This window comes from Pararge aegeria, chromosome 22 (genome assembly GCF_905163445.1).
Source record: "Pararge aegeria chromosome 22, ilParAegt1.1, whole genome shotgun sequence".
Taxonomy (NCBI): domain Eukaryota; kingdom Metazoa; phylum Arthropoda; class Insecta; order Lepidoptera; family Nymphalidae; genus Pararge; species Pararge aegeria.
This window is the reverse complement of record NC_053201.1, coordinates 12795695-12812686: the sequence shown is the minus strand read 5'-3', so window position 1 is coordinate 12812686 and position 16992 is coordinate 12795695. Positions and strand designations below refer to the sequence as shown.

General features: G+C 34.7%; 2 protein-coding genes across 2 annotated transcripts in view; one reads left to right on the top strand and one right to left on the bottom strand.

The window, feature by feature from the left end:
- Positions 1-7239, top strand: part of LOC120633638 — a 33735-nt gene extending 26496 nt beyond the window's left edge. Inside the window, exons 6-8 of the mRNA XM_039903918.1 lie at positions 3309-3477; positions 4518-4660; positions 5956-7239. Coding sequence (XP_039759852.1) covers positions 3309-3477; positions 4518-4660; positions 5956-6045 — 402 coding nt within the window. The 3' untranslated portion in view covers positions 6046-7239. The remainder of the gene's footprint in view (positions 1-3308; positions 3478-4517; positions 4661-5955) is intronic.
- Positions 7240-12145: 4906 nt separating this feature from the next.
- Positions 12146-16852, bottom strand: LOC120633637. The gene is made up of 3 exons (XM_039903916.1): positions 16566-16852; positions 15133-15291; positions 12146-14066 (listed from the first exon to the last, which is right to left on the bottom strand). The coding sequence occupies exons 1-3, from the start codon at positions 16657-16659 to the stop codon at positions 13840-13842; spliced, it is 480 nt and encodes a 159-aa protein (XP_039759850.1). The 5' UTR covers positions 16660-16852; the 3' UTR covers positions 12146-13839.
- Positions 16853-16992: the final 140 nt, after the last annotated feature.

Here is a 16992-nt window from a genome sequence, read left to right as displayed (position 1 = left end):
TTGGTTGTATTTATTTTTGTATTTGTGGAACAAATTTGTAATGCTTTATCTTTACATTATGCAATATCTGTAATAACTTACCGAAAACCATTTCGATATTTGTTTCACATCTGCCAGGCGTCCCGAGAAGGCTCACACGTTTTTTTTCCTTAATTTGGTTTACTTTACATTTCAAAAAAACAATTTGAACTAGCTTATACAGTATGAAGACAAAATGTAAAGCTACTTACAGGTAAACAAATCATGCAATAAATAGTGTTAAACTAGCTTACATCTAAACAAAAAAGATATAATCCAATCTGGCAATATATAAAATTTCATTTAGGCCATCAAAACAATTTGAAAAATGTAGTACTGCTATTTCAATGACAAGGTGGATTAAATCAATTTTTTAAAAGTATGGAATTAATCTCCATTAAATTATCTCGACAATAGTATGCAAAATATCTTGATTCCGTGAACTAACAAGGCTATAATAATAAAAATAGCCGCCGAAATGAGGCGAAAAAAATTTTTGCTTCGCATCATGAGTCGTGCAATATACATACTTGACGTTTCAAAAGTGCTTAAAAAGTAGGCCTACTTGAAATAAATGAATTTGAATTTGAATTTATGTTACCATAAAAAGCTACCATTAATTAACTATATAACATTAATAAAAAGTAAATTAAAGGAACAAAATAATATGATTGAATACAAAGCATAAAATAAAGTGATAGTAAAAATTCAAATAGGACATGCATATAAAGTTTATAATGAAAAATAAATTAAATTATTATACTTCACTTAAAGCTAATTGGAATGATCTCCGGATTTCGGCCAGAGAACCACAATGTATGTCTACAATATTGAACACACAATCGTCAAGTTTTACTAAAATTCAAATTCAAAAATGTTTTATTAATGTAGACCTTATTACAGGCACTTATGAAGCGTTCATACATTTAACTTGTTAACACTAATGTTAGGTGATGAGAATAACTGCATTCGTTAACTTATATCTGAAGCTAGGAGTGTTCCAAACGCGCCCTGGTCTAACTAGAGCCCGCAACAAACTTAACCAGGTTTTTTTGCTATCACCATCTCACAGTCGAGTTAATGCTTAGCTATGAATTTAGAGCAATTAATACCCAAGCTTTTTTTTATCATACATGACGTCATCCTTAATATTAATATAGGATTTTTCTTTAAGCTTTCGTTTTATATAAACTTTGAACTTATTGAGAGACATCTCAAGGACTTCATCTGGGTAATTTGTTATAAAATTATATACAATTACCCTTAAATGAATTAGTAATTTTACTATTTCACCATGGAAATACTGTTATAAATAATATAATACGTGCATGCGTTCTGCGTACATTTTAACAATTAATTGTAAACCTATTATCTCCTTTAAGTGAACAGCAGTGGGTATGCACAGGATATGCAGATGATATAAAATTAAGAAAATCTCCAGTACGAGTTATAAATACTTAAGGGTAGGCTTTTTATAACTCTTACCATGCCTATCCTTAAGTTTTTTATAATTCGTACGGGAGATTTTCTTCATTTTATATCATCTGCATACCCTGTGCATACCCTCTATGCACGCCACTGGTGAACAGTATGTTCTCTTTGAGAAATAAATATCTTTAAACCGAATTTTATGCAACCTAGTAAACTGCCCTTCGAGTTTATTTTTACTTCTTATATTAATATTATTACAGTCAGACTTTCTTTTTAAATTTTATAATATTATTTATGTACCTACGTAAAATTCACATTTATGTCACAAATCATCACCATCTACATTTACGAAGGCTTCTCTCACGCAGCGTTGAAAACAAAATCAAACAGAACATGATGTAATGTGGAATAGCGAAAGAAAGTTGTAAGGAGAACTTATTGCTACTACTTACTATTTGCTATACCGGGCGGATTTACATCCGTATGTTGTCAATATACCAAAAACTCGCATAATGCGATTTGCGTCTTCCTTTCTAATAATAAATAAATAAATAAATATACTACGACAATACACACATCGCCATCTATCCCCAAAGAAAGCGTAGCTTGTGTTATGGGTACTGAGATAGCTGATGGATATTTTTTTATCAATATAATACACATTGAGTTATTTTTGAATGATTTCAACATTAATATTTTATGTATAACTGAACACTGGTTGAAGACTCATGAATACTTGTTTAATTTTGGTAACCACCAGGTTGGTAGTTCGTTCACCAGAGTTACTGCAAATTCAAATTCAAATTTAAATTCATTTATTTAAAGTAGGCCTACTTTATAAGCACTTTTGAAACGTCAAGTATGTATGTTTGTGTGACTCTACCACCGGTTCGGAAAGCAGATTCTACCGCGAAGAGCCGGCAAGAAACTCAGTAGTTGCTCTTTTCCAACATCAACATTTACAATCATTTTGCTATCTTGCGGGAGATGAGAGCGAGGCTGGCTGCTTCCATTCTACCTTGTCTTTGAGGAATTCATCAAATGTATAGTAACCTCGCTGTACTAGATGCGTTTTTACACATTTTTTAAATGTATGCATTGTTAGGTCAAGAATTTCCTTAGGAATCCTGTTGTAAAAGTAATAATAAATAAATAAATAAATAAATATACTACGACAATACACACATCGCCATCTAGCCCCAAAGAAAGCGTAGTTTGTGTTATGGGTACTGAGATAGCTGATGGATTTTCATTCATCACTCGGCCGTCTAATACGCATCGCTGGGAACGCTCTCCCGAGTTCTGTGTTTCCTAATTCTTACAACCTGGGTATCTTTAAAACAAGAGTGGATAGGCATCTTCTAGGCAAGGCCGTCCCATCTTAGGCCACATCTGCACTTTCCATCAGGTTAGATTGTGGTGAAGCGCTGGTCTCATCATCATCACATCAACCTATTACCGGCTACAGAGCACGGGTCTCCTCCCACAATGAGAAGGGGTTAAGGCCGTGGTCCACCACGCTGTCCCAGTGCGGATTGGTGGACTCCACACACCTTTCAGAATATTATGTAGAACTCTCAGGCATGCAGGTGTCCTCAAGATGTTTTCCTCCACCGTTGGAGTATGTGATATTTAAAACGCACATAACTTAGAAAAGTTAAAGGTGCGTGCTGGGATTCGAACTCAGCCCCCCCGAAAGTCAAGTCGAGCTCCTACCCAATGCGCTATCACCACTACAGCGCTGGTCTAATACCAAAAAAAAAATGTATGCGGGCATAGTCGCGTGGCAACGCTAGTGCGCATAAAACTGTGCAAAAGTTTTCATATTACGTATAAATTTATGGATTTCATTGTTCTAGATCGTTGACAGCGCCGTGAAGGTTTACAAGGGCACCAACCCGGAAGTTGACTCGTACTCCGTGTTCTGGGACAACAAAAAGCTGACTGACACTAGTCTAAGCACCCAGCTCCGCTCGCGTGGCGCCACCGACATCTACATATGCGGGCTGGCGTACGACGTATGCGTTGGTATGTACTATCCCCAGAATAATGCATTGTGTCCAAAAAATGTGACTTGCTCACAAACTTATCCCATTTTCCCCATCAAAGAATTAAGAATATACAGAACCCTCGTTCAGCCATTATTGCATGCAGTGCATTGTGCCCAAAAACAGTGAAAACCGTTCCGCCCCACGCACGTCTCACTTCAGACCCGCGGAATGTGGCTAGCTCACAAACTATCCATTCTCCTCCTTTTATGGTAAACGATTAGAACATTAGAGGTAAACAGTCAACTGCTAAAAGGAATGATGTGACTAACCGCCTGTTCGAGAAACACTAACCAACACACGTGGAGTGGTTTTGATGCTTCAATATTAGTCCGCGTACACACGCGGTTTCTGTATGTTATTAACTCTGTGGTAATATCATTACCTGGGCTAAAGACTGCAAAAATACCAGCAATGGTCATCATCGTCACTTTTTAACCGATTGAAGACTACGGCTGGACATACTCGTAGAACTTTTGTAGGGAGTTCCAAAATCCACGGTCTTGGGCTGCTTGTTTCCAGCGGCTCCCAGCGATTCGTTTGATGTTAACGCTGCGTTTACCTGTGCGGGGTCGCCAGGTAAACGCAGCGCATAAACGCGTCCAGCACTTTGGGACCCTAACGTCTATCCATTGTCACGTGGCACTTCAACTTTGCGACTCGCTGAGATATGTCGGTAACTCTGGTTCTTTTACGGATCTCCTCATTCCTGATTCCAGCAATAAATATAAATATACTACGACAATACACACATCGCCATCTAGCCCCAAAGTAAGCGTAGCTTGTGTTATGGGTACTGAGATAGCTGTTGAATATTTTTATGAATATAATATACAGATAAACACCCAGACACTGAAAAACAATCATGAAAAACATTCATCACACAAACATTTTCCAGCTGTGGGAATTGAACCCACGGCCAAGGACTCAGAAAGCAGGGTCGCTGCCCACTGCGCCAGTCGGCCGTCTGACAATGGTGGCATTTATCAATTTAAAGTCAAACTAACCGATCGTCACCAGGTGCGACAATAGCTGACGCTTTGGCCATCGGCTACCGCGCTATACTCATTGACGACGCGAGCCGCGGCGTCGATCTGGCTGACATCGAGCGCACGAAGCAGACCATCGTGTCCAATAACGGCGTCATAGTGGAGTCCCACCAGGTACAATACTACTAACCTTACTTTATTCTACCATAAAGGGTTGTCACGGCTAGCTTGGGCGGGACACAATTATCTCCCCGGGGAAATGATAAGAATTTATCTTCTGTGTTGTGGAAATAATATCCAAATAATATACAGTGAAACTTGGTAAAGTGGGACCTGGATAAGTAAGAAACCTCCATAACTGGAACTCATATTGAGGTCCCAACACTTTGGCACTGAATTACCTCTGTTAGTGGGACGAGGTAAGCCTCTATATCTGGGATTTGTTCTTTCGATTTATCATCATAGTTACCTCTATAACTGAGACAGTATATGTATTATAAAAACTTCTCCTATTCGCTATGGCCGTTCTTTAGCAGGATGATTTTATCCCATGTCAGGGGATTTAATCGGGGGATATATTTTTTATCTCCTGCCTTGTATTAATTTTAAATAAAAAGAAGCATATTTATTTTTCCATACAAAGGACTTAAAACGTTCTAATTGTATAATTGTAACAACCCTATTGAAGATAGAAGACTGACGCGCGCATAGTACCTACGCTCAGTCGCGGTACTACCATACAAGCCGAAAAGCCGGGCTTGCGTTACAATATATATCTCTTTTAAATTTTTCTCGACTATTCCGAAATGAAATTAAAAAAATAATTAAAACTTGATAGCAATGAGGATATAAATACAATGTTTTAACTTTTGCTTAATAATGTATATACTCTTTGTCTACTTTACTGCAAGCACTACGTTACTCTGGCAGGCATCATAAGAATCAAAGAGAGACGAACTCAAAGAAACACTTGATTACTTTTTAATTTTGGCAAACATTGCATAGAACTTCTTTATCATAAATCGCGTGCCGACCCTAACCGTAGTGTTTTTCAAAGATTTGTTGATATGGTTTGTCATTTAGCACAACAAGAATGGTGACTTAGAGATCATGACGAGTTAAATTTGTCCTTTAGGTAACTGGGCTTGCTCAAATTCAAAACCCTAGGAACGCCACTGCCTACGCTACGCGACGCGTACCTAATAAAGTGAAAGAAGCCACTTCATTTTAATTTTGCATGTGATGTTAGGGCTGTATCTGATTTATTTCAGTAAAAGCTATGGCAGTGGTTTACTCAAAAAAATTTAGGTTCTCGGTTTCACAGATAAGTCTCAGAGACAGTACACAAAGTATTTCTAAAGCCTGTGAAGTATTATTTCGGTTTTCATTTAAACGTTTTAAAAGCTAAATTAAGTAAATTAAAACCAACGCTCATATTTCGTAAAACCGTGCACCTCGTAATTTTTTAGATACCAGCAATGGTGGAGGGGCGTGACCGACGACCGGAACTGGGCTACAAGCTAGCTATGGAACTTAAAAACGCAATGGAAGACGAATAATAAGTTATAATCATGTAATGTGAGGGTAGATCGAAATTTTCACTACCCGCAAAACTACATTTTCATTGGTACACAATTTGGTATACACTATAACAGCACAAAATAAATTAAATTTGGTTCCGCCGTCTAAAATCCTGTTACAAAATAGAATAAAGTTTACATTTTTAGAATTAAGTAATGTAGTAATTTCAAACTGCAGGGTAAGCAATGCTTTTTTGCCTCTATTAGCTAACCGCTGTTATCAGGGTAAAGACGAACAATAAGTTATAAACATGTTATATTATAGAGGGTAGATCGAAAACTTAACTACATTTTCGTTGATAAACAATTTGGCACACAATATAGTAGCACATAATAAATAAAATAAGGTTTCGCTATTTTCAAAATTCCAAATAAAAATAAAGTTTAAATGTCACATTTGTAAAAGTAAAGTTATTTAGTAATTTCAAACTGCAGGGTAAGCAATGCCTTTTTGCCTCTATGAGCTAACCGCTGTTGTCAGGGTATTTGAAAGCCTTAACTCGTGATAGAAAGTGCTTTTATTAAATTAAGACGCACTTTATAGATGATGATGATACCCCATGTTATAATGGCTGAATCAGGGTTCTGTACGTTCTTAATTCTGAGATATGATGTTATCAATGGCGTGCATATGCACTAAACGGGCAGATGATATAAAATGGAAAAATTGTTTGTTACGAGCTAATAAAAACTTAACGGTTGGCATTACACAAGTTATAAAAAGCCTACCCTTAAGTTATTATAACTATTATTAGATACAGCCCCTTGATTTATTTTAACCTAACTCTTTTTCACTGAGCCTTAGAAAAAATCTTGCAATGGTAAATTACATGTATAATTTAATTTATAAAGCATACTAGTGATGTCAATTATGTTAAAATTCCTTCGTTTTATTTTACTACGAGGCGGGATCTCAACATTTAAAAACACAATGTTCCTTGAATTATTCCTATATTGTTATCAGTAACTTTTAAGGTATTATTGTACAGTATATACAGTTGCGGTATACAAGCGTATTTCCAGCGAGAAGATTATTAAAAATACTTAGCTTTATTAGTAACAACCGTTTTCTCGGGAGTCAAGTGCTGCCATGGAATAAAAATTGCTGGCTGGGAATATGCTCGTAAACCGCTTAATAATATGTAAGAGATCGCTAAATCAGTCCTTACTATGATTGTTAAACTAATAAATGGCTGGTCTGGCGACAATCTCTTAATATTAAACGATTAGAACAGTAAATAATTTATTGACATATCTCTAGCAGTAAGCAGTAATGCTTTAAAGCATAAAACAGATCAAATATACATAAAAGGATATATTTTACAATATTCTGTTATTACAATACGTACTTAAAATATTAATGATTACGGTTTTTATCAATATTTTTATTTTATTTATTCAATTCAATATTTCGGAAAAACGGTACGAAATAAAAATTCTTTAGGTAATGATAATGACCAAGCAATGATATAGATAAGTTATATGCCCTCTAAGATTTTCATGTTACGACTTGGCTAATTAGCCAACCTTACCGTCGTTGACCAGTTGATTGGTTGACACTATTCATTTACCTTTAAATGAACTGTCAACAAAAAGATATGTATTGGTGCATTTTTTTTGTTTGTTTACCTTATCTTTGACAGCCAGTTGGCGCAGTGAGCAGCGACCCTGCTTTCTGAACTCGAGGCCGTGGGTTCAATTCCCACAACTTAAAAATGTTTGTGTAATGAACATGGATGTTGTGTATATAGGTTATAATATATATGTGTATTATATTCATCAGCTATCTTAGTACCCATAACACAAGCTACGCTTAGTTTAGGGCTACATAACGATGTGTGTGAGTGTCGTAGTATATATATATATGTATTTATTATTTGTATTTTTTTTATTTACCTTTTTGTTAAATTAATTATAAAATGCCATTGCAATTAATTATATAATTTTAGAAAATAGTGAAAATTGAGATCTAGGTCAATCTCACAGAGAGTGCTATTGCAATTATAATATAAAGTAAGATAAACTTATAAGCATTTTAGATGTGTTTAGGCTAAGTTTTATTCACCCGGAATGGTGACTTCTGTCAGGGACAGAGGGTATTCAGGTTTAATGATTGATACTGTAGGGGGAAACTATTGCATTTTTTGGCTATATCTTCGACATTTTAATAGGCACACAAGGTTTTCACTACATTAATATTTGTATATAAACAAATGTGCCTTGTATAGGATTATTTGAATAAAGAACAGTGTTTACATTAATTTTCGCTCAGGTTTTACGGTGCGTGCGAACGTCAGGGCATGCTTCGGAACACTGACGATTTACATGTAGTCGCATGCGGAAAAGTAGACCAGTCCATAAAAACAGTTTATTGTATAGGTAGTCAGGCTTGGAGAAACAGTTTTTCTTTGTACCTGACATTATACACTGACAGGCCCCGACCATGTTAAGAGTGGGCAATCCTTTAGAAATAGTAATAATAAATTAGTGATCAATTTCAAATTATGATCTAAAATTATGGACGGCTGTAATTCTATTAATTTAATAAACATCTAATGTTACAAAATATTTAATTTCAATTCATTAATATGCAATTAGGTTGTATTAATTATTTATTTATGTTGGTGTTACGTTTTATACTTTGATGCAATCAATAATAGTTTCTCATTTATGAAAATGTGTATATATTATTTTGGAAAACATAAAATGTTAAAAAAAAAAAATTCATTGAAATTCTTTGTACACATTTTGTATTATTTATTAATTTATCTTTGTTTTGTAATTCAATATACTAATCCAGTGATTTAAGTATATATTTATGATTGATTTAAACAAATTTCATAAAACATTAAATAATTTTAATTTAATTTATGTGATTTTATAATAATTTCACTATTTATTAATTTATGTTACGTTTTAATTTCGTCACACTAGGTAAACGTTTAATATTTATGTTAAAAATCCATGTCACAAAAAAACATTTCAAGGTGTGAAATCTCATTCATTCATGACATTATAACTAACTTTGAAGGGTGTCGAAGTATTCGTAGTTAAGTATTTTTTTTATTTAATTTGGCTATCAGTACCTTATTACTACTTATTATAGATTAAGAAATATCAAGATTAATATTCACTTTAAGGGCCACCACAACCGAGCGCAAAACTATGTTCTGAAAGATAATAAAAAAAATGAGTGAAAGAGTCACGGCAATAGAAATCTTAATAAGACACAATTCCCTTTAGCACTTCAAGTATAGAAAAACGACGGTTCTAACGGCCGGAGTTGAAATACTACGCGCTGCAAATCATATATTTCTGTTCACAACGTCATACAGTAGTTGTTGTATAGCGTATGAGCTAATGTAGTTAAAAGTAATGTCGCTTGCAAAATTCTTGTATCAAATTACAATTCAACAGCTACAAGGTGAAGCCTACGCAACTTTTCTAGTGTCTTGTTATTAAGATTTTTATGCTCACCGCAGACTGAACTACAAATTTCTTATACTCCCCGTGGTTAATTAAATATCGACCTTTATTACAATCATATAGAGTTTTAATTAGCATATCAGCTCAAAGTCAAAGTCAAAGACAAAAATATCTTTATTCAAATGGCACTTTTGATGCGTACATAAGAATTACACGGTAGTGAGATATGGCGATAACCACATTCGTAAACTTAAAACTAAAGCTACGAGGGTTCCAAACGCGTCCTGGTCTAAGAAGAAGCCCACAACAAACCTAGCAGGGTGTTTTTTTTTTGTTATCACCATCTCACAATGTCATTTTAAATTATTAGAAGAGCAACCTGGTTAGAGCAATAATTTACACCCAAGCTTTTTGATCGTTTACGTAGTCCTTTATACTATAATAGGACTGTTCTATAAGCTTACGTTTAATACAAACTTTGAACTTTTTAAGAGACATCTCAAAGATGTCAATTGGTAGTTTATTGTAGAATTATGAATTTTATGTAACCTAGTATATTGCACTGTAAGTTTATTCTTACTTCTAATGTTTACATTATTGCAGTCACATTTTTTCTTAAATTTAGCAATGTTTTTATGAACGTACATTAAATTTTCAAATATGTACTGAAACATTATATACATGTCTGTATATATACACTGTCATTATTTTAAAATCTTTAAATAAAAAAAAGGTTTGTTTCTTATCAAATTACCCTAAAGATCAGCAACGTTGCGCAGAGTATATCGCTTGTATAATATTAAACGCTGTGCGAATGTAATAAAGTCGATATTCAATTGAGAAGATATAAACAGCCAACAATATCACATAGCATACAAAATAAGGTAGGTGATCTAGTAAGCTTATAGATGGACCCTCCGAAGTATTTCTCTCTATGGTAATTGTTTGTTATTATTTATTATGTCTATTTGTTAGACAAAAAAAAGCACCTAAATTTAGACATTCCTATTAGAATTAAATGAAATAAATCTATTTATTGAAATATAGAAGGTAACGGTTAGTGAGATATAGCATGTAATATTTAAAAATTTAATCACACACTTTGTAGGTACCTTTTTTCTGTATGTTTTCAAATATTTTGTTGGTATTATTTTTAAGACCCGATCCCAGTCTGTATATAGGTTTAAGGTGTCTACAAATTGTTTGTAATATTGGTTTTATTTCTTAGATGTGACGCTGATGTACTTTATTTTTGTCATTATAGTTCAATAAAACATTTAAAATGGCGTTCAGTCTTTTTTTCTACAATGCGTCGTAAAGCATGTAAGTAAGACTACATTTTTTTTTTATATCACCTACAAGTTACTCTTAACTGCAATCTGAACTGACGGGCTAACTTTTTAGAAATATATGAATGAATATACTTTTATTGCACACTACAAAAAGTATTTTTTGTATTTTTATTGCATACTACAAAAAGTACATAGAAAAAAAAACGAAAAGTAGCACAAAACAACGTATGCAATTGTTTTTGTTTTAAATATACACACAGTTTAAATTAAATCCATACCCCTATGGTTTCTACACCATACTATCAGATATCATCTACCAAACAAATGGCCCACCTGATGGTAAGTGAAAACAATCGTCTATAAACAGCAACGCTTCGCAGGTCACGCAAGAAACCCATCCTACATAGTGCCGCCCAGTGCCCACCAAATTGTGTTGAGACCGGTCTACAGCACAAAAAGCATGTCAGTAGTAGTTCCCCTAACGAGCTGTCACAAAAAACATTCTACTATCCTACTATTTATATGCTACTATCCTACTGTCCTACTAATATTATAAACTAGCTGTCCCGCCGAACTTCGTTGCGTGGATCATTTTTATTTTAATGAATGTTATATTTTAATACTTATTATCCTATTCCGGTCTAAGAGGAATATAAAAAATTTTGCAAAAATCATAATAATTGGTCCAGCCGTTCTTGAGTTATAAAATGGTGTATCTAACACAACTTTCTCTTATATATATTGATGTGAAATTGTGGATGTTTGTTACTCAATGTCGCAAAAACGGCTGAACGGATTTGGATGAAATTTGGCATGCATGTAGCCTTTGTCATGGAAAAGAACATAGGCTACCTTTTATCCCGATTCCTTAAGTAGTTCCCGAGGGAATTTGAAAAATATTTACGAGCTGAACCGTGGGCAGACAGCATGCAGCATCAAATTATGTATGCATGTCACCTATGCTATGGAAAAGGACATGTACTTTCCATACCGATCTCTCAAATAGTTCCCGTGGTAGGATTAAAAATTGTTAACGAGCGAAGATTTAGACCTATTTCTGAAGTCCACTTAAAATTATTTTATTCAAGTCTACTATTACTAAGAGATAAATATGTTTGCTTATAATAGATAAACTCCGAAACTACTGAACTGATTTTTCATTTTGGTACCTATGCACTCAGCTTTTTAACATTACTTGCTTTGGACACACCGGTTCTATTGTAACGTGGCTTATATATACTTACGCAATGTTTTGTCTGCTTCTTTTAATATTATGTATTCACCAGCTATACAATGTTAGGGAATCAGTAATGCCATTCGGATAGGATAACTAATAATTAAAAAAACTCATTTTTTAAATAATACTTTTATTTCAAACAGATCTGTGATATGTCAGCACCTTATAAACTAAGGGCCAGCGTATCATAGTAAAAAAACCTTATTGCTCTATCTTAATTTTATTTGGACGAAATATTTTTGTATTACATTGTGTATGGACAGGGTCATTTATAACAAAAAGTGGCACCAACTATGAGTTGTTTTAGGTGCTAAAACATAAAAAGAGCACCAGACGGACGCATGGTTTTATAGACGGTATAATTTAACTGAATTTAACAAGCGATATTCAGTATATATTTTCGTATTCCAACAAGGTCCCACCAATTATCCAATCCCAGATTACTAGTCCCCTATATTACAAAGGGGACAAGTTATAGTGAATGGACAACATTTCATTCGCGGTCAAAGCATCAAAGCCATCCAACGTCAAAAATCAAACGACTAGTTAGCGGCGATAAAAAGTTTTACACGCGAATACAAAAATACATTAAGCAAATTAAAATTAAATGTGACTTTAGCAATCTTTCTTTCCTCCCATCAATGCCTATGGGGAAAGTGGTAAAGAAAGCGTGAAATAAATCCGCAAGCTTAGTGTGCGCTGGCCCTACACTAATTGAGCAATAAAAAAATTAAAAAATAAAAACTATTATAAAAATACATTTTAATGACTAAGTAATCTCATTTTAAAGTGCAAATACAACACATAGAAAAATACTTTTTTAATAGCGCACAAAGTGCAAAGGCCAAATACTCTTTGGTAGTTGTGTATGTTAGTAGCAAAACCCTTAACTTTGTTAGTCAATGGTGCCAATTCTGTTGTAAATAATTCTCTAAACGAAATTGACAGCTCGAAAACATCCCTGCAGGGCTAACATGCGCCCCACGAAATATCTATGTCGACCAATATATCGTCCTCTTTTTATGAGATAAGACGAGAAAATAGGACCAAATTATCTCGTGCGCTCATGTTTACCTACCCAACTAGATGCCCAGCGCGGAGCTAAAAACACCCTCACACAAATCACAGATGAGAGTTTTTTTATGTTTAGAACTTAGAGTGTTTAGTTCTGTGTAATCACTTATGCCACAACGTATTTTTTTTTTCTAAAATCATTCCTTTCTTGTGTTCTTAATTGAAAAGGATAGTACTTTTATAGATTTATCATTTTAGTTTAAAGATTTGGCGCCATGATTTTCATAAATCTGTTAAATAGTTACTTGACTACACGATTAGAAATTTTCACAACCATCGACATTTAAAATGTTACTATGGGGCCAATTTTGCTGTACAAAAATCTCTAGACTCTAAATTGCCAAATCTAACTCACTTTTACATGTAATGGGTCGGGCTCTACTACTACTACTATATAAGAGCTATCAATTTAGTTTTGTTAAAAGATTAATGTACAACAGAATTTACATGTATTTTTTTTAATTTTTCTTTTTTTCAATCAAAACGATTAATCTACAACCAAGAAAAAGTAACATTACCATATTTTATTATTTATCTCTACCTCGTATTTTTTTTTATAGCGATAAATAGGGTAGACATAATTTTCTCGTTGGTTGGCATGCTAGCCCGAATGAGAGGAGGTGAAATAACATAGAATTTGTCACCGTGTAATGTGAATAACTCAAAGATATGTGTTATGATTTAAAACAACCTAAAATGTATCTAAGCACCAAACGTTTGAATACTTTAATCGGTAACTGTTAACTACGCCGCGGTAATACTCGACACAACTTCCCGCCCCAGTTTATGAGCTACGAAGTCTAATATCGTCATGACGAGCTCACGCTTGCTGTTCATGCATGCCATGAGGATGCTGGCTGCACGCACGTAGTCCACGGGGTCCAGTCTCCTCAGGTAGTTGAGCACAATGTATGAAAGCTCCGCCAGTTTCTCTTTCACAGTCTCCCAGATTTTACTAAGAGACACCATCGCTGTAATTAGCAAGGAATTGGTTTTATTATCAACCCTATTCCACTTTTTTTTTTATTGTAGGACGAAATTCTCGAGGATGTCAGCAAGTTGACATGCCCGACTACACTAGGAGTGTAGTCACTCAGTACCCTACTATAATAAATTCAAATTCATTTATTTCAAGTAGGCCTACTTTATAAGCACTTTTGAAACGTCAAGTATGTATGTTTGTAGTGGCTCTACCACCGGTTCGGAAAGAAGATTCTACCGAGAAGAGCCGGCAAGAAACTCAGTAGTTGCTCTTTTCCAACATCAACATTTACAATCATTTTGCTATCTTGCGGGAGATGAGAGCGAGGCTGGCTGCTTCCAATCTACCTTGTCATTGAGGAATTCATCAAATGTATAGTAACCTTGCTGTACTAGATGCGTTTTTACACATTTTTTAAATGTATATATACATATACCCTACTACAATATACTATATAAACTTCGTTGATGCCACTTAAAGACCTGTATATAATGGTATTATAGATTTCCCTGAGCTAGAAAGTATCCTATCTGTGTCCAGGAGAAATAAATCCAACACAAACTGAAGTTATTTTGCGAGATTTGAAATAGCGCCATCTAAATACAATACAATATTAGTAAGTGGTAGACCAGTGTGAAGGACTTCGACTTCACTTTCGGAGGGATGAGTTCGAATCCCAGCCCGCACCTCAACTTTATGTGCGTACAACAAGTTATGTGCGTTTTAAGCAATTAAAATATCACTTGCTTCAACGGTGAAGGAAAACATCGTGAGGTAACCTGCATACCTGAGAGTTGTCCATAATGTTCTCAAAGGTGCATGGGTATGCATTCAGCAGGTCAATTGCATAAAAAGGGCAAGAATTCTCCTTTTTTTTCCCCCTACACGAGTTTTATAGCAATTTTAGGGTAGGCAGTGCTCTTGTGCATGTATGGAGTGCACGCCACTGCATTTCCTATGCACTGTTGCTATGTTCATAGGCGATAGTTTTCCACTTACCATCGACAATTAATTTAAGAAGAAAGATATTAAAATAAATGATCTATTCAACTCACTTGATACACCGAACCCAGCCGCTCCGCCAATGCCGGCTCCCAATGCAGCACCCATACGCCCTCCAGCATATCCACCCACTGCAACTCCCACGAGGGCAAGAGTGCCTGTCAATATAGTTGTCTCCCTGTCCCATACCACTTGTATGTCAAATGCGTCGGCTGTGAACAAGAAAAATTATCTGACCTATAACATTTGATGACCTCATGGCAATTTGGGTATTTATAGTTTCAAATGTTTCTCTGGTCTGGTCGGGCAGAAGGCTTTGGCTGTGGCTAGTTACCACCCTATAGATAAAGACGTGCCGCAAAGCGATTAGCATTCATCTCTGTGTATTTTAATAATTGGTTTTATACCTTTGATAGAGATTATTATATTGCATGAACCATGTTAGATAAGAGCAGGCAGTCTTCCTCATGCTAATCTCAGAAAAGCCACTAGAATGCAAGAGGTTAAAAACTAAACTCCTTGAGTAACACACATTTAGGTTGAGGTTAAATGGAGCACAGTAGTTAGTTTGTGGTACCCCAGAGAAAAAGATATGAGGAATTCAAAAAATGGGAAGACAAAATTACAGCTGAAGTAAGAAGGACATAGGCAAGGCAAGCAAGATTGGAAAAAATAGGAGGAGGCTTTCACAAATGGGCATAAAGAGTAGAAAAAAAAAACAAAAAAATTGTGGTACCCAGTTAACCTTTACAGGGTTATCCAATTTAATAAAAACCCTTAATTGTTTTCTATGTAGCATTGTTCCAGAATGCTTAATCCCAGGCACTAAGTCTTTGTTGATAAGGTGGTGACTAGTCACTGCCAATGTCTATCACCAGACCAGGCCAGAGAAAATTTTGAAATTTTATCCCAATTCCCAGGACCTCAGACTTCGCAAAGTGATCCCAGACAGAAGTCTAGCGTTAATGTAAATAATTGATATTAGTACCTACGTTAATATTAACATATATATTTAAGGCTTACAATTCAATTTGATTTACTACCATAGTTTATTTTAAGTTAAAAATATTCAAATTATATCCATTCAACTAGGATATTATATTCATATTAAGTTTACTTCATGAAATTCCATAGAATTAAACTGCCTCATAAGACTCGTTGCATTGCTCGTTGTACATATCATAATGATATAAACGGGAGAGTTGCTGCTGCTGAAAATTGAAACTTACTTTACAGGATGTTTTTTGGGGAAACATTTAACTATGAATTATTTCAAAACCCTAATCAAAATCTTACTTTCACATTCTATCATTACTTAGGATTTAGTTTTTAAAAAAATGCGGCAACCCTACGAATTAAGACTTTGATCTCATGCCGAAATCAAGAATGGCACCAAATCGTTTGTTGCCAGCAATGGATTGTTAATTCTGTTAGTTTCGACCTTATGCTACGCATATGACCAAAGAACGCAAAAACTATAACTTACCTAATTCCAGTATAATTTGCTCAATCCATCTTAAATCAAAGTTATTTTTTGTCGACAAACAAGTTGTCGATGTCGTTTCAATAGGCAAGGACATTTTGGTAAGTTATAACATACAAGCACAATTCTATGTTTTGTAAAAGTATTCGCACGTTATTTATTACTTTGTTCGTTATTACGTTTGAAATCTAAAATCAGTATTTACAAAACAAAACAGATGCGCAGACTGAAAAATAAAAAACAGCTGTTGTGAGTTGTCTGCCAATTGTCAAAATCACTGTTATTATGTTTTTAAAACTAGCTTATTGGCTCTGGGCTTCAACTTATTGATATTCTTTATCTGTAAAATCCAAATATAATATGGGCATAGTGTACAACACTATGCCCATATTATATAGCCAACAGATTTTTGTTGTTACAAGTTTTTAAA

Bases quoted from the DNA above. Each gene is read 5' to 3' on its own strand.
- LOC120633637 (XM_039903916.1), bottom strand. From the start codon at position 16,659: ATGTCCTTGCCTATTGAAACGACATCGACAACTTGTTTGTCGACAAAA. The intron at 15,292-16,565 runs GTAAGTTATAGT...TCTTGTTCACAG, and splicing joins GCAAATTATACTGGAATTAG to CCGACGCATTTGACATACAA. The intron at 14,067-15,132 runs GTGAGTTGAATA...TGCTAATTACAG, and splicing joins GGCTGGGTTCGGTGTATCAA to CGATGGTGTCTCTTAGTAAA.